We start from the raw sequence: 18751 nt of genomic DNA on the forward strand, positions 1-18751 counted from the left end.
TTTGGAGAATACATGTATTCTACCCTCTCCACCAAATTTCGTGGCTAGAACACATTCGATGCTACAAAAAACAACAAAAACCCCTCCAAGGGGAAAACCCGGAAAACTTTTCTCTTCTTATGGAATCTGCTCCAAATGAAACACAAAGACCCAAACCCTAGACCAAGTGCTCCTCCAAGTACCAAGTCAGCCCCTCAACAAATCCTTCCTTGATCCTGCTCCAACTAGCTTCTAAATGCAACTTTGACCTGCCAACTTCAACACTGCAACTCGTCCTGCACCTTCGACCCTGTAATTCCAGCCTTGTAGCTACTATAGAAACCCTAATTTAGCCTCCTCCTGAGACCTTCCTAGAGCAAGACAGCTCCTTCCAAGGTCAACGAGGTCAAGGTAGGGTATTCTTCCTTCCAACTTCAATATACTACACTTCGTCCTAGCGGCCTCTTTTTGCAGCACCAGAAACCCTAGAGGTCCACATGTGTGAGAGAGATAGAGCCCAAAACAGAGAATTTTGGTTCCTTCTTGGATCCTTCTTTCCTCCTAGACCTTCGCTCTCCTTTTCTCTTGCTTCCCAGCTAAAGATCAAACTTCTTATTGTGTGATCAAACTTGTGGATGAGTGTGTCCCAAATGAGGTCAAACTGCTCCTTTATATAGCCTTTCCAAGCGGTCGAATTGCCTTCTTTAGGCCGACTTGTACTTTTGGAGTTTTCAAGACTTTATAGACTCAGAAATAATTCTTTTTACAATTGTTTTTTGCCAGGAAGGGTCTTTTAAACATAATGTTGACTCCCTTAACTCATGATAATAAATCCTAAGACCTAACGAACCCTAGAAGCATGAAGAACATGCTTTTACCTAGAAGACCATCAATAAAGAGACCCATGCTTTAATAATAATAACTTTTTCTTTTCTTCTCTTGTTTGTAACATAGGATACATATTGAAATGAGTACAATAATTATGAAGACCGAAACTAGTTACATTTTCAACAGATGGAGCCTCCAACTTTGGCATCTGGAAGGCTAGGATGTTGTTCCTGTTAGATGAGCACGATCTGTAGGAGTTTGTGACAATAGTTGTTGTTGTACTAGTAGATTCTATCATGTTACATGATTACAAGAAGGACATGGCCAAGGCTAAGAGGATGGTCCTCGACAGAGTATGGGATCGTATAGTTCGACACGTCGCAGAAAATGGAACAACGAAGGGGATGTGGGACAAGTTGTACCAGGATCCTTCTGAGAGTAGAAGATGATCTCAAGGATAACCAAGGTTTCCTAGCAGTCAATTTTGGTGCATTTGAAAGGCATACTTGTTAGGATATTCCGACACATAGGAAATAGTTAAGTATAACTTGGTCTAGTTTATAGTTAGGTGAAGTGTGTTTCTTTACTATGTGCTTTTTGTAACTTACAATCTGACGGTCATGATATATTCTAGACATGAAGTGATCTGACGGTTCATTCTCTCCTCGATATTACCGACACTTGATTCGTGGCTTAACACCCGATTGGTCCATGATCTCTATTTAAAGAGCATGGAGGTTCATTTGTAAGGTGATTGTTCATGAGAGAAGCTTATGTAAATTTTCTTTCTTTTACATTAATAAATTGCCTAAAGTGGCCACATTGGCTCAAGCCGTGAACTGTTTCCCTCTTTGAGGGTTTTAACCACATCAAGAATACTGGTGTACTGATTTGTGATCTGTTTGTGAGCGGTGTCCTTTGGTGTTCTATCTAAGAAACTTACCCTACAAATTTGTACATGGTACCAGAGCTATTCAAGGGCCGCATCCATTGGTGATTCAAATCTGAAGCTGGTACAACTGCATCCAACTATCATTTCCTAGATCTATTGTTTCTTACCGCTTTCGGGCCAAGATGACTTCTCTATTGTGTTAGGAGCATCTGTTCCAGTGAGGAACCCCTTTCATTTCACGCGAAAATATTTCTGGTAGCCCTAGCTACGTCATTTTTAAGATCTGGAGGTATACAATCTTTATTTGCAGTTACAATTATTTATCTCTCTATTTATTTTGATTTATAGTCCTCTATAAAAAAAAAAATATTACCAGATCTATACCTATCATTCCTATGTATGCTCTTCGCCCAGCGACTCTGTGCGATCTGGGAAAACTAGAAACAGAAAGAAAGGATTTTTCTCATGCGTATGCTCTTTTTCGTTGCGCCTTACTGTGATCTTGGAAACTCATAAACATTGAGGAAAATATTTAGTTTCCGGGCAAATCTAACTTTAAGCCGTAAGGCTTGGATTTCTTTTGCATGTTGGTTTGAGTTGTGTGGTTTCTTTTGTTTTGTAGGGAAAAATATGTTTTTCAAGTAAGCACGCACTCCAAAGCTTCAGTGAGAAAAAAAAACCCCTTCCTCCTTTCCAAAAATTACTAACCTTTTAAACTAGCTCACTTGGTCCAAAGTTGCTTTATGAAAATAGAGGTCTTGGGTTCAAGTCTTTCTTTTTGTTGAGCTACTTTTTCAAAAAGCACATGTAACTTATGTTTTAAAGTTACTTTATGTAAAAGTGTTCTCACCCATTATAAAAAGTGAGTCACTTATAATTCTGAAATCACTTTATCTTTTATTTAAATTACAATTTAGTGGGTAGTTCATAAAGTACCATTGTAAAAGTGACTTTCACTTATTTATAAAAGTGGGTCACATAAAGTAATATTTTTTTAAAGTGAGTTAATTAGATTAAGTTTGGAAGGGGGGGGGGATTTTTTTTAAATATAACATTATCATTCACTTTCCAACATTCACGTAGTTCGTCGGCATCTTCAACAACTTTTCTTCAAAAAGCCATAACTTCTTCATCCGGAAGCCGTTTTCAGAGCCGTTTTTTTTAATCGGCCTAATTTTTTGAGATCTTTCCATTGGAACACTTAGTTTCAGCATATTCAGCTTCAGTTTCTTTTAAAATTGAAATTCCATGCCTAGTTATTCTTGACAACACCAACTACTTCCAATGGTTATCCTACATTATGGATTTACTTAGAAGTAAAGATCTTTATAGAATAGCCTCAGGCCAAGAATCTAAACCTAAAGATGAAGATAAGCTAGCCAAATGGGAAAATAAGCAAGATCAAGCACGTGGGTTGATAGGGATGTTTATTTCTCCAGACCTTAGATTCCATATTGCAGAACTTGATACCCCTGATGAAGCAATGAAACAACTCAATAAAGTTTTTGGAATTAAAAATGAAATTAGAGCCCATCAACTCGAAAATGAGTTGCTTACGTTGGAACCCAATAAATTTTATTCCATTGAATATTTTTTGTCCAAGTTCAAGACCCTTAGACTTCGCTTGGAAGGTGTTAAGGTTAAGAAAGAAGATGGTAGCCTTATCTGTTCCATTCTTTCTAAGTTAGGACCGGCCTACTCTGTGTTTGTTTCCACCTTCCATTCTACTAGAGAAGCCTTCATTTGTCAAGGAAAAGCCTACAAGTCCTCCTCTTTTGATGTCTTTTGTGATTCTTTAATAAGAGAATAAGAAAAACTCTTACATTTTGGTCTTCTTAATACTGGAAAATCTTCTAAGAAATCCTTAGCAGCCCAACAACAACCAAATTCAAAGAATCCTAAGAAGCAGCATCGTAAAAAGAATGGTCCTAAACCAAACAAGGGTCCTAAGCAATTTTAGTCTCAAAATGAAAAATCAATTCAACAAAATGATAAGTCAAATAAAAACAAAGTGAAGAAGACTGATAGACATTGCAACTTTTGTAATCGTGATGGCCACTTAGAATCCAAATGCTTTAAGAAGATGGAATCCTTGGAAGCAGCAATGAAGAAGCATAACATCCATTTGGAGCACTCTTCAACTTCAACTTCATCTTCAGGATTAGCACTTTTTGCATGTGGTTGTCAAGCATCTCGGTCTGTTTATTCACTAAATGTATCTTCTTCTTCTCATTCTCATGAGTGGCTCATTGTTTCTGGAGCTTCTTATCACATGGCCAAAAATAAAGCCATGTTTTCTTCTTTAAATGATTGTAACACCAAAAATATATATGTTGGTGATGATAGATCTCTTAGTGTTGTAGGGAATGGAACTATTCATCTAGACAATGGTCAATTTAATGATGTATTATGTGTTCCTACTTTATCCTGCAACCTTCCATCTATATATCAGATAACTCATTCAGGTGAAGGTAAAATTGTTGAATTTTCACCTCATGATGTTGTAATTAAGGACCTAAAAAAACCTAGACAAATTTTAGCTACTGGAATTGTTGACGATTCTACAAGGTTGTATAAGTTTAACAACTTTGGGTCATCAACTCTTCCCTCGGTATTTGTTGCTCATAATGATGAAGTGAACAAACTTTGGCATGAGAAATTTGGTCACTTAAACTATCGCTCCCTTTAAAATCTATGTAAAGAAAATATGGTGACAGGTCTTCTTATTGTATCTTACAGAGATGGTGTTTGTTCCGAATGTATACTCAGAAAACATCATCGACATAGTCTTGATAAACATCCCTCTTGGCATGCCTCAACCCCTTTACAGCTTGTGCATAGCGATTTATGTGGTCCACTTCCTGTTGTTTCATTCTCTAGCTACAAGTATTTCTTAACTTTCATTGATGATTTCTCCAGACGCACTTGGGTATACTTCTTAAAATTCAAGAGTGAAATCTTTAACATGTTCTTCGAATCTTCGCCTTAAGGCCTTTGTTGACAAACAATCTGGACATCAAATTCTTAAGCTAAGATCTAATAATGGTGGAGAATATGTTAACAACAAATTCATCAACTTTTTCACTAAGTATGGAATTCAATTGCAACATGTTGTTCCATATACTCCACAGCAAAATGGTGTCGCTGAAATGTGTAAGGACCAGATCTATACTATATATATATTTTACTTTCATTCAATAAATCACAGCGAAATATAACCAGAAGAGAAAAACGTTGAGAATTCAAATTTAACCAGCACTGTCTATCACATCCCTAAATTTTATTTCAGTGAACATATCATAGAATTTACATATATTTAACTAAGGCCATAAAGAAATCATACAAAAGAATATTGTAACACATGTACCGTTCACCAGAAGACGAGACTCCACTTGAATTGCAGTCACTGGTCTTCCCTTCTTGTCGACCACCTCCAAGTGTGAATGACGACGTACTTGAATCGAATGTAATGACCCATCGGTTAACCTCCCAGCCTACTCCTTGGGTACACTTCTTCCCCACGGACCCCCGAGCTGCAATGGGGTTGTACAATGGAGGAATGCAACAGCTGGTAGTGGAGAGCACTCCTTGGCTCAAGAGTCCCCTCTCTAAAATCCTCTACCTCACCAAACTCACTATAGTTTCGTAATCACTGCTCTAACATAGTCTCATCCATCCCACAATAGGGTTCCCAAAAAAAGTCCCTTCTCCCATGGCTTGCCCCTTCTTTTATAAGAGTCCTCTTAGATGACACTTGGCATGTCATGCATAATTAATTTCTTTTTATAATTCAATAGTTTGATTATTCACCCACCCATGTGTCACTCTCTCATCAAGGGTCTCCAAAATTATTTACTTAAATTTTAATTTAAAACTAATATTTTCCTACCTCAACAAGATTCCTATTTCTTCTCCTAGTTGCCTCTTGATTCCCCTTTCTACTCCTTAATTTGTGTTCATTACTAAATTCAATTAATGAGTCAAGATTTGATCCCCTATCTACTCCCTAATTTAACTCAAGTTATCTCTTAGATGGATATTCTTATGTTGGTTGTTGCCACATGGAGGTTCTCTACATTTCTCTAAAATTTAATTTATTAATCTTATTTTAATTCACCACCCTCTTCTCTTAATTAGGTTTAACTATTTTAGGATTAATCTTTATCCTTAAAATTTTGTTCCTCTTTCCCCTTTTACCTAATTAAACTACATAATCTACCTACTATTTTCCAAATGGAAAGGGTAGAGTTTTAAAGGTAACCTATTTCATTTCTTCCTATGATCCTTTTAACCCAAATTTTATTTTTTATTTAATTATCTCGGTTTCTAACATCATTTACCCTTGATGTAAATTTACCTAGTTTTCATTTCTTGATTATAATTATTTAATTATTTTTAATGATTCCAAGGGTGCCAAGTTTGGTCGTGCCCTTCAAGAACTTCCCTTGAAATTCCAAGGGTGCCACGCCTAATAGTTTATTTGTGATTCCAAGGGTGCCAAGTTTGGTCGTGCCCTTCAAAAACTTCCCTTGAAGTTCCAAGGGTGCCACGCCTAATAGTTTATTTGTGATGCCAAGGGTGCCAAGTTGGTCGTGCCCTTCAAGAAATTCCCTTGAAGTTCCAAGGGTGCCACACCACTTGCCCTTCAAGCATTCAGTGACTACGAGGGGAAAGTATAGGTGCAACATCATAGACCACTATCATCTCTTATGGTGTCTACTATAGTGAGATTAATGGTGTCGGGGATCAAGGAATCCGCCTTGATGCGCGCCCTCCGGTAAAATCCTCATGAGCGACCCAACTTTGGGACCTGCCCTCCTGACATCGTGATCTTCAAAGCGAAGGTGTTTCCACCTTTCCAGCCTAAGTCACAGTGGGAGTGCCAGTGGGTGAGATCAGGGACACTGTCCCACCCCTCCCATGTAGTTCCATCCACTTGTAAAACCCCATTACCCATATGTGAGTCATTCGGCCAAGCATCTAATCTGTGCTTGCAACCATTAACATATCATCAGAATATAGATAAACATATATAGCAGATTTCAAAATCGACTTAGAATTTCAAAGATAAAATGATATAAATTTTCATCAAACCAGGTGTCGTCAACTCGTCATGTGTGAGTGCCTCTGGTGGTTTCCTGCCATACTCAATAATAATCAGTAACGAGGTTTCTCGGTGTTAGTCATTGTCATAATAGCATTATTACCATCACCTGGTCATTCACATCACTGTTCATTGTGAACCAGAACTAATGCAAGTAGGTAACATAGGGGACACATCCATCATGGCTATCATTACCATAACATCAAATAGATAACAAACATAACCATTTATGCCACAATCATCATAATATCAATAGAGAACATGCATAACCATTACATTCACTAATAACAGAGTCACGTTTCTAGATCCTCAACCTGAGTTCCTCAAAGACTAAAGTATCTAAGATAATGTCATATTAGGGTCAGGAAACTAGAGTGGGCACTACATACACCCCCTCTTAACAATGGACTTCGTCCCGAAGTCCTTAGAACATAAAGGAAAAATGACAACACATATCCTAGGAACCCTTCCTGAAACTCTTGCTAACCTTCTGGTAACAGGTATCTCTAATTTTTAAATTAAGCAAATTTCCTCTAATGAATTAAAATCAATTAAAAAAATCGTTTTCATCTTCTGGATTAAGTAATTTTCTCAACAAATTTATTTACTTATTTTATTATTATTATTATTTTTATCATTTTTACCTAATTAGTTCTATTAGGCCCTCATGAAACATTGTCATAAAATCTAATGCTTCTCATTTTCATTCCTTTAACCTCTTGAATATTCAAGAGTGTCTTTCTAGTATAGTTCCTTCGAACATGAGCTTGAGATGTAATGTCCAACAATTGTCCTTGTTATGATCATCCTTCATACTATGTTCATAATGCAAGTCCTTTTTTTCTTTTTTTCTTTTTTTTTTATCAAAAGTTTGCTCCCCATTTTCTTCGTTCTTGTTGGCCATTTCTCAAGGAAATTAATAGTAGGTACGCAATCCCTCCAATCTAAGCTCACATTGGTCGACATCATAGTTATCTACCATTTTAGTTTGACTTGGAATCTGAATATGGGTTATTCCAAGAAATAATGACTCTTTAGTAAGTGAATATCCAGATTGATTTACTTTCTAGTGGGCAGGTTAGAATTTCCCAAGGTATCTATACCATGGATTCCATTATAAACTAAAGGACTATATCTGGTGAACATTGCAGCCCAATTTTTTTTTTTTTTCTAGGGACTAAGCAACAACAAGACAAGGGCAGGATAATCACAATCAATATTCATCTCATGGTACAATTAATATATGATGCTTTCAACCAAGTAAAGTCGTCCACACACTGTGCTCCCGTAGCTTCCAATTATAGTTGTTCATTTCAAACTACGTCTACATGACCCCATAAGTGACAATGTCAGGTACACAAAGTGATTTGTATGATCATCGAGGTAGAGGATTTTAGAGAGGTGACTCTTGAGCCAAGGAGTGCTCTCCTCTACCAGCTATTGCATTCCTCCATTGTACAACTCCATTGCAGCTCGGGGGTCCGCGGGGAAGAAGAGTACGCAAGAAGTAGGCTGGGAGGTTAACCGGTGGGTCATTACATTCGGTTCAAGTACGTCGTCATTCACACTCGGAGGTGGCCGACAGCAAGGGAAGACCAGTAACTACAATTCAAGTGGAGTCTCGTCTTCTGGTGAATGGTACATGTGTTACAATATTCTTTTGTATGATTTCTTTATGGCCTTAGTTAAATATACGTAAATTTTATGATATGTTCAGTGAAATAAAATTTAGGGATGTGATAGACAGTGCTTGATAAATTTGAATTCCCAACGTTTTTCTCTTCTAATTATATTTTGCTATGATTTATTAAATGAAAGTAAAATATATATATAGTATAGATCCGGTCCTTACAAAATGAAGAATTGCACCTTAAAAGAAATGGCTAATTGTATGCTTCAATCTAAAGGACTGCCTTAAATTTTGGGCAGAAGCAATTAACTGTGCAAATTACATAGTAAATCACACTCCTACTAAGGTTTTAAAGAATATCACTCCAGTAGAAGCATGGAGCTCAATTAAACTAGATGTAAGTCACTTTCGTGTTTTTGGAAGTGAAGCATGGGCCCATATTCTAGATGAGAAACATAAAGCTTTAGAACCTAAGAGTGAAAAATGTATTTTTGTTGGATATTCTGAAGATGTCAAAGGATATAGACTTCTTCAACAAAAATCCAAAAATGTCATCATTAGAAGAGATGTAAAGTTTGCTGAAAATATATCGGCCTACGAGCCTAGTTCGGCGGATGTGCCACCTCTCTCTATCCCTTCTACTTCTGAAAATATTTCTTCTTCAGATGATGACAGCGAGGATGACAATCCTCCCCCACCTTCTCGGGATCCTTTTTCAGCTCCTCAACTTCCAAAATGGGTCTGTGCTACTCGGGATGCGACAAGTGCTCTTGCAAGAGATCCTACAGATCAGCGTCGTACACGTTCTCAGTTCGATAGAGCCTCTTCTTTACTGGCTCAAGCTTCAACAAATTATGATCCTGACACCTTTGCAGAAGCTTCAGGCCATCCAGATTGGGACACAGCTATGAATGAAGAATATCGTTCACTATTGGAAAATGATACATGGGACCTTGTTCCTCTTCCAAAGGGACGAAAACTTGTTAGATGCAAATGGGTTTACAGAACCAAGTTTGGACCAGATGGAAAAGTTGATAAACATAAAGCTCGTCTTGTTGCTAAGGGTTTTTCACAAGTTGAAGGCATTGAATATACTGAAACCTTCTCCCCTGTTGCCAAAATGAACTCTATCCACCTTGTTCTTTCCCTTCCTGCCTCTTCCAAATGGGAAGTCCATAAGATGGATGTTAAATCTGCCTTCTTGCATGGAGACTTGCATGAAGAAATATATATGGAAAAACCTCTTGGCTTTATACAAATAGACTCCAACCTTGTATGTCGGCTTAAGAAATCCCTTTATGGTCTCAAACAAGCCCCTCGGGCTTGGTATGCGAAAATGGATAGGTTTCTTTTAGATACTGGCTTTTCTAAGAGCCATTCTGACAATGCTGTCTACACCAAGAAAGTGGGTAAGTATCTTATCATTCTTGTTTTTTATGTTGATGATCTTCCTTACTAGTAGTGATCCCAACCTTATAAACCATGTGAAGTCTAGCCTTAAAAAGCAGTTTGAAATGACAGACTTAGGACACTTGCATTATTTTCTTGGTCTTTAAGTCTTGCAATCCAAAGAAGGTATTTCCCTGTCCTAGTCCAAGTATGCCTGTGATCTTCTACGCCACTTTCAAATTGGAAGACTGTAAGCCATCCCCTTCTCCCTTTCAGTCTGGAGCCAAACTTTCAATCACTTGTACTTCCCCTGAAGTTGATGCTACCTTATACCATTAGCTTGCTGGAAAACTTTTGTATCTGACCCATACCCGTCCTGACCTTTCCTTTGTTGTTGGCCTTATTACTCGATTTATGCAAAACCCACATGAAAGTCATTGGAAAGCAGCTAAAAGAATACTTCAATTTATGGTTGGAGTTCAGGAAGTTGTCACTAAGGGAGGATAGGCTATAATGCCTCATTCCTTCTCCTATTATATCATCTTTGTACATCCTTCACTTCTATCCCAAGTTGTTCTTAAGGGGGGATGTCAAGATACTCTGACACATAGGAAATAGTTAAGTATAACTTGGTCTAGTGTATAGTTAGATAAAGTGTGTTTCTTTATTATGTACTTTTTGTAACTTACAATCTGATGGTCACGATATGTTCTAGACATGAAGTGATCCGATGGTTCATTCTCTCCTTGGTATTACCGACACTTGATCTGTGGCTTAACACTCGATTGGTCCATGATCTCTATTTAAAGAGCATGGAGGGTCATTTGTAAGGTGACTATTCATGAGAGAAGCTTACGTAAATTTTCTTTCTTTTACATTAATAAATTGCCTAAAGTGGCCACGTTGGCTCAAGCCGTGGACTATTTCCCTCTTTGAGGGTTTTAACCACGTCAAGAATATTGGTGTACCGATCTATGATATGTTTGTGAGCAGTGTCCTTTGGTGTTTATCTAAGGAACTTACCCTGTAAAATTCCTACAATACTAAGGATACTCTAGGAAACCACCTTGGTTCCCCAATACGTAGGAGGTATCTTCTAGTACCTGACCAAATGTGCATACATCCACATTTTCATTAGAGTAACTACAATTGTTATACCTATCGTGGCCACAAGTTTGCCTAATCTTGGAGGGATATTTATTCTCCTTTGTAGTGAAACACTCCAATTTGTTCCTCCATAGCCTGCTCTAACATGAGCCTCAATTTTTGCTTCTCGTTCTCTACAACTTGTAGAAGCCTTCTGAGTTCTGCATTCTCCACTTGAATGCATTGGTTAATCTCTTCCAACTCTTGAAGTCTTGCTCGCTTCAATCCTTTGCCCACAATGACATTCATAGTCCCTGAAAAAATGGTCAGACCACTCTGATACCACTTGATCCAAAAAAAATTGTGAGTACTTAAACAAAAACCTTCATTTCAATTCCTTTAACTAACACTTAGTTGCGTGTGAACGTGAGCAAACACATTCTTTAGATAATTCTTCACCAATACATTAACATATTCAAAGAAATCAATAATCACTAAGCAAGCATAACGAGAGACTTGATAACAGAGTTCACCCTGGGAGATGGGCTACATCTTCGGATTCATTTTGAAATACGAATCGCTTTTATTAATTCTAAGGCATTCACCTCCTTACAAAATGGGTTAAAATCTTCTCACCATATGTGGATCATGCTCCATACGGGGCTACCTTCTCCTACACAAAGGACTTAAGTCACTCACATAAGAGACATTTCTTTAGCACCAGAAGGACTACATTCCTCTCAATCCAAGCTCCAAGCTCCAAGCTTCAAGTTGTTACCAAGCTCCTCCAAAATCTCCCTCAAAAGGCTCATATAAGGAATTTTAAATAGTTTCTCCAATCAAAGAGAGAATAACTCATTGGATCCACAATAATAGGATCTCATGGTCTTTAAGGAAAAACAAGATCCATAATAATAAGATCACATAACAACTCAATGCCCAAACTAAGACAAAATCTCAAACAACCCATGAGACTCTCAACCTCTCATTGAGAATAGGAAAAATAGTTGTGAGATGTTTTCTCACACAAAGCTAATTTTCCTTATTACAAATTGAAATGAATAATACATGAGATTCTCAAACCCACTTCCAGCATTAATAATTTTCCCAATTTAATGACTAATACATGAGTTTGTCATACTCAAAGTATTAATCATTATTACAAATTTTTAATAAATAATACATGAGCTTTTCCATCCCATTTGAAGCATTAATCATTTCCTTCAATGGCATATCCCATGGTGTGCAAGGTAATAATTTCTAATGTGGAGATCCCCTAGATCAAGTGGAGAACACCTTCCTGGCTAAGAGGGAGTATTAGATTATGGTAGTAGCAGACATGTATTCTAGTCTCTATGATGTCTAAGAGGCTAAGGAATATGAGATATCCAAAAAAAAAAACTTGGAGACACCTCAATTAAATTAATTAGATATTTCCTAAGTCTAACTTAGAAAAACTGATTGATTAAAGTGAATTAATTGGGGAAATTCGTTTTTGCTCGAGAAACTTCCAGAAAAGTTAATTGACAGAATCAAGATGATCTTAGCCATCAGTTGAGATGTGATCATGGCAGTTGAGACTCCAACGATAAATTATAAGAGCAAGTCGAAGGGTTTGGAGAAGACACCAAGTATCAAGTATCATTTGAGCAGTTCAACTACCCAGTGGCAGGTATTCAGCAAGGGTGCGGTTGAAGCTAGGGAAGAATCAGAGGAAAGGGTTTCAATAGATATTTGGGAGCAGGAGTTCGGAGGAGATTTCCTCGGTACTTTTCCAGTGTCAAGGAGACAGGAAGAGGAGGTTGAAGTTAGTCTGCAGAGGAGGTCGCATCAGCTAGTGCAATTAGCCAAATTTCCCAATGCGAGTTGCCGGAGGAGACCACGTTTCAGTTGCTCAAGGCTAGATCTATTTTCCATAGGCAGAGTGAGTGGATTCCAGAGGCAGAGGGAGGCAAGACGACTTGCTGGGAAGGGTTCCTAGTCGCTGATCGAATTTCTAGAGGCAGCAATGCGCATTTCCCAAAGGAAGTGCAAATATCCTGGGAGAGTGCAAGTTGATAGGAGAGTGCTAGATCGAGTAGCAGAGGGGGACAGTCTCCAGATTATTTTGCCATTGGAGATCAATATTTACCAGTGAAAAGCAACCAATTGTAATTTCTCCTAAATTGTTGAACAAAATAACAAAACCCTCATCTGTTGCAGCGTACACTGGTTTTCCTTCGAAGTTTTTCCAAAGACATTTGGCCAAAAATAATGAAGTTATAATTTTTGTGTGTGCATATTTCTGAGTTCCAGTTTTTATCTTCCACAACATTTTTATTTGTGGAGATTGCAGTTGTGAATTATTCACTATTTGTCATAAATTAATTTACAGAAGACAAATAAACTGTACAAATTAAGAGAATAATATCCAGTAATTGCAATTCAGAAAAATTCACAAAATAAAACTTAATTCCAAGTGAAGTGAGTGTGAACAAACAAAGAAGAAGCCAACTTTAACTAGAAAAAAAGGCAGAACAAAAAATTCAGCCAAGTATGGCCGAGTCACTCGTTTTGTAGCGGACTCGGCCATTCTCAGCCCACTCGCCAACTCATGCTACACTGACTCCCACAATAAACCAATACGTCAATTCCCCTGCCCACCTCTGCCCTTGGTCATTAGACCTAGGAAACCTTGACATCATCTCCATCTCTCTCGTTCAGTGCCAACATATCCAGTCTTGAGCCCTTCTATCGTGTCATTGCACTTATACCACTACTGTATCTTTTGGTTAGACATAATGATTCAATTATTTAGGCATTTAGTTATGCTGCACTCCTCTTTCTTTGTGCTTTTGTGTTTTCACACTAAATGTATCATCAATCGTATTATTAATTTTTATTTACCTAATTTCAGGTTATTTGTGGGATATTAATAAAATTATGTTATTTTTTGTTTTTTTGTTTCTGTGCTTTTAACACTAAATGTATTATTAAATCTGGTTAACTTATTTTTACTCTCATTTAAATCTGGTTAACTTATTTTTACTCAGCCCACTCGCCAACTCATGCTACACTGACTCCCACAATAAACCAATACGTCAATTCCCCTGCCCACTTCTGCCCTTGGTCATTAGACCTAGGAAACCTTGACATCATCTCCATCTCTCTCGTTCAGTGCCAACATATCCAGTCTTGAGCCCTTCTATCGTGTCATTGCACTTATACCACTACTGTATCTTTTGGTTAGACATAATGATTCAATGATTTAGGCATTTAGTTATGCTGCACTCCTCTTTCTTTGTGCTTTTGTGTTTTCACACTGATGTATCATCAATCGTATTAGTAATTTTTATTTACCTAATTTCAGGTTATTTGTGGGATATTAATAAAATTATGTTATTTTTTGTTTTTTTTTGTTTCTGTGCTTTTAACACTAAATGTATTATTAAATCTGGTTAACTTATTTTTATAATTATTGGTTGTACATTAATAAAACTATGTTATTTTTAGCTTTTTGATTATGTGCTTTCACATTGGATGTATATTAATTTTTATGGAGTAGATTTTTATAACTATTTATTGCATATTAATAAAATTATTTTATATATAGTTCCAAGGGTTAGTTTAATTGGGCTAGCATCTTTCACATCTGGCTAATAAGAGGTCATCGAGTCAATTCTCCTTAAGGCTCTTGGGATTAGGCTATGTTAATAAGCCTAGACTAGAGATGTGATCCCTTGGAGATCTGTCCAGATATTTCCTCAGAAACAACACAACAACAAAAATAAATATTATATATGTTAATAAGCCTAGACTAGAGATGTAGATGTGATCCCTTGGAGATCTGTCCAGATATTTCCTCAGAAACAAAACAACAACAAAAATAAATATTATATCTGTTGTTTTTTAAAAGGGAACCTGGCAAATCTGCAATCTGGAACTTCTTGATTTGGTGCGCTCTCAATCCACCCATCCTTGGCTCTTGTCCCTATGAACCACTGTGATTCTTGTTTAGCTGCCATGGAGGACATGCAGGAACTTCAACGTCGTATGAAAGCTTGCTTCAAAGAAATTGAAGGAGTTAAAGCTAGCCTGACTAACTTTGGGGTAAGGGGCTGCAAGGAGATCCTGGTCGAATCAAAGTTTTCAAAGGCCAATAAATCCAAGGACTGTCTCTATGTGAAGGCAGCAAAGCACATTTTGGTTATACGCAGCTGGGAAGAAGAATCCATGAGTGCACTCACTATTCTTAGGATGAAAACAATTGAATTGAATGGGATGCAGACATCTCCTTGATTCAAGACCCTCTAGTTCAAATTGCCAGTCATGTCAATCTGCCTCCACAGGAGATGTTTTTGGAGCAAGCTGCATATCGCGAGGTGGGGAAAGAATCCCGGGTGAAGATAGAAGCAACTAGCCAAGTGGACTCGGTGTCCAATTTCAAATGATTTTCTTTATTTACTAGTTAAAGATGTATTTCTCTATATCTTTTAATGCAGACAATTCAATAGAATTCTCACCTGCAAGGTTTTGGAGCAGGAAAACATGGATCATTTTAAATTATCTCAGACAAAATTCTGACTCTGTTTCTTACTTTGAACTGATAGATGATCGATGAATGGATCCCGAAAGAGCTAACCAGTCATATATTGAGTATTTAATGCCCTCAGAACAGCACGCGACTTAACGCGATAACGGGAGCGGGCAAATTCGGCATTAAATAATATTTATCCGCTCCTGTGTTATCGGGCTAAATTGCGGGCTGCTCTGAAGGCATTAAATACCCAATATATGGCTGATTAACTCCAGCCGAGACTGTAATGGGTAAAACCGCCACAAGTTTTTGATCAACACATAAACTATTATTAAAAAAAAAATGGCTGGACTAACGGCAGCTATTCTCAGAATGGATAGTGGATTAGCTGCAACTCTGGGAACATTCGACTAAACTATCCATTCAACATAATGTTGGTTAATAATACCTACTAATTTTGGTGTAATAGCAACTTTAACATAATAAAAGACAGGGCCTTGCCTTGGCCAGGTTGGTTCGACTATCATTACACTTTTGGGAATCGATCAAGTGGACTAACAATCCACTAGAGATAATGCCAAAGGATTTGGAAGTTATACCTACTATGAGTTCATGTGAAGTTATACCTACTATGAGTTCATGTGAGCAGTAATTATATTACTTCCCAAAAAAACAATTAACTACTCAGCGATTACGACATGGCAATTATATAACTTATCGTGTGATTTCTATCATTGCATTAATGGCACAATACTGTCTATTTACATTGGGTTAAATCTGTAACTACATGTATGTTGGGAGTGTGATTTGTAAAGACCGCTCGGTTCCCCAGGACCACTCTGGACGAAATTTTAAGAGGCTAAACGGTAATGATGATCAAAATTCATGAGCAGTTTGAGTGGACCTCTCAAACCATGATGAGATCATGTCTGCCTACTATGGACGAAATTTTAAGAGGCTAAACTGTAATGATCAAAATTCATGAGCAGTTTGTTTGGACCTCTCAAACCATGATGAGATCATGTCTGCCTAGTTGAGCACTGGGCTGCGCCAACTCAAAATCAAGATCATCCCGAATTACTTTGAGGTCCAAGGCCCCATTCCAATAGAATGTGCCCTGTGAAACTTTGCTGGAAGAATTCCCCGTCCTAACCTTTTCATTTCGTGCTCTGATAAAAATTAGACAATCCCCATGTCCAGAAATACGTTTTCGCTTATGCTAAACCAGCTTCCAACAAACTGAATTTTCATGGCCTTCCTATAATGATCGATTTGGGTCTCATGGAAAAAGGGTCAAAAACGCCTGGCAGTCGCTATCAATGTTTGATTTGAGTTACATGTAGGAGCTTTAAATGACACTTTTCTTAAGCATAAAATGCAGGAAAATCAACACCATACAAATACTAAAGAATTTTATATAATTCTGAAGCATACGATGAAGTGAAGGGGAAGGACCTGAGCTAACCGGTGCAGATGCCATGGTGGCTGGTGCTGCTTATACTGGCTGATGAAGAGCCGATCTTCCATTGGGTTCAGAGGTTTAAAACTGCATAATTATTGAAGGAGCGATTATCCACGTTATCTTTTCAGTGATTGGTTTTGGTGATATCTCGGCAGGCTGATGTGGATGTTGGATTATCTTTTCTCGTCCCGCTTAAGAGTATTCATGGACACTTTAAACATGCTCGTGCTCTTGATTGATGAGTTGGGATGTAAAAGATTTTGTCTGATAAGTATTTTTTGTATAGCTCTTTATGGCATAAATATTGAGATCGGGAACTGATATCGTCGTTACACCAGATTATAAAATATATAAATAAATGGTTATATATATATAATTTTTTCAAATTAATTTTATAATATTTTTTTATATTAGTTTAATTTATAATCTTGTATGAGTGGAGTGTATTACTAATTAGAAGTGGTGAGAGGGAGTGGTTTTTTTTAATGGCGAGGGAGAAATCAAAATTTTAGAGTATTCATGGGTTTGGAGAAAATGAAGCATCTTTTATGGCCCCAGAGAAATCAATGTTTTAGAGTATTCATGGTGTTCGGGGAAAATGAAAAATATTCAGGCAAAAACTTATGGTTTAATAGAAGACATTTTTCTTGCCAAAGAATTTTAGGTCTCTTCTTTCATTGTGTTAGGTGACTCTCTTTTAATAATTCAATATTTGGTCAAAGGATCGTTACTAGAGACAAAGTTTTGGATAATCTCCTTAATCAAATTATGAAAATATCAAAAGATAGTCCAAAGATGGGTTTCAAGCACATTCTAAAGAATAATAACAAGGAAGTAGATCAATGTGCCAAATATGGTTGCAATTTGAAGTTTGGAGAGTTGATGGTAAATGATCAATTGACCATCATCCATCCTTTAGTGGACTATGCATGAATCCTATGTTCAATTATCAATCCATCACCTCTAATGTCAAGTTTCCAAACCTAAATGAACTAGTGGATTCGAGGAAATATATTGTAATCAAGGATTATATTTTGAAGTAGGCTATATGTATTGCAATTTTTATTTAATTTTGGGGCTTTATTGGAAGGTATTCACCTCTAAAGAACTGTATATGCTTAGTATCAATTGTATTTCTCTTTGGAGGATAATTTTGGTTCAGGAATCTATAGATGATACTGAAGATGAAATAAAATCATAATATAACTCTCGATGCACAGTTGTGATCCAAGCATGTTTTTTTCCAGAGAAAAAAGCTTGTAATTTTCATTTAAAGATAAAAATTACATCCGTATATGTTGAAGCATTCCAGTGGCTATTTCCCTATGAAAATATATCAATTCTCTCGATTGCCTCAAAACATGATTTTCAATAGTATTTAACAACATCTATAATTTGCAAAAATAAAGGTAATACACAAACCACCCACATCGGGCCCTTGAAGAGATTTTACCAGCCCCCCCATGGGCCCACAAAACAAGAAAACGGCCTATAGATGTCACTTGTTGTGCATTGATTTTCTGCCCACACTATGAGCCCAAAAAGTGTAGTTCCAACCCCCCGTGGAGCCCCTTGATCTAGCTTGTGCAGGTACAGTTATGAGAGATAGAAACAGGTTTTAGCTCACAAAAAGGAGAAGTTGCCACGTGTTGATCTATCATGAGAAACTAAACAAAGCAGTTTGTCCTTAGCATCAGAAGTTCAAAATTTTCTGATAGTGGCTTATGCGTAGTGATCATTTATCATTCTTTCCTGCCTTAGAAGTCCCAAGGGCCAAAAATAGATTATGTTTTGTGTCCTTCTTTATCTTCAAAGATTTTGCATGTGTCATTGTCCATTTCCAATCCATTTTTGAGAACTTGTCA

The 18751-nt window shown here is 37.2% G+C and overlaps 1 protein-coding gene across 3 annotated transcripts in view; it reads right to left on the bottom strand.

Moving 5' to 3' along the window:
- LOC149155586 (ankyrin repeat domain-containing protein 2A-like) overlaps positions 1–17062 on the bottom strand; it is a 284442-nt gene extending 267380 nt beyond the window's left edge. The window contains exon 1 of one of the 3 annotated variants that reach the window (XM_089445776.1): positions 16880–17062. In XM_089445776.1, the coding sequence (XP_089301902.1) occupies positions 16880–16904 (25 nt within the window). In that variant the 5' untranslated portion in view covers positions 16905–17062. The remainder of the gene's footprint in view (positions 1–16879) is intronic. The other 2 variants (XM_089445775.1, XM_089445774.1) reach the window with 2 other exon arrangements.
- Between the last annotated feature and the right edge of the window lie 1689 nt (positions 17063–18751).

The sequence above is a fragment of the Pinus tabuliformis genome, chromosome 9, assembly GCF_031772625.1.
Source record: "Pinus tabuliformis cultivar Carrire ecotype Pingquan chromosome 9, CPIR1, whole genome shotgun sequence".
NCBI lineage: Eukaryota > Viridiplantae > Streptophyta > Pinopsida > Pinales > Pinaceae > Pinus > Pinus tabuliformis.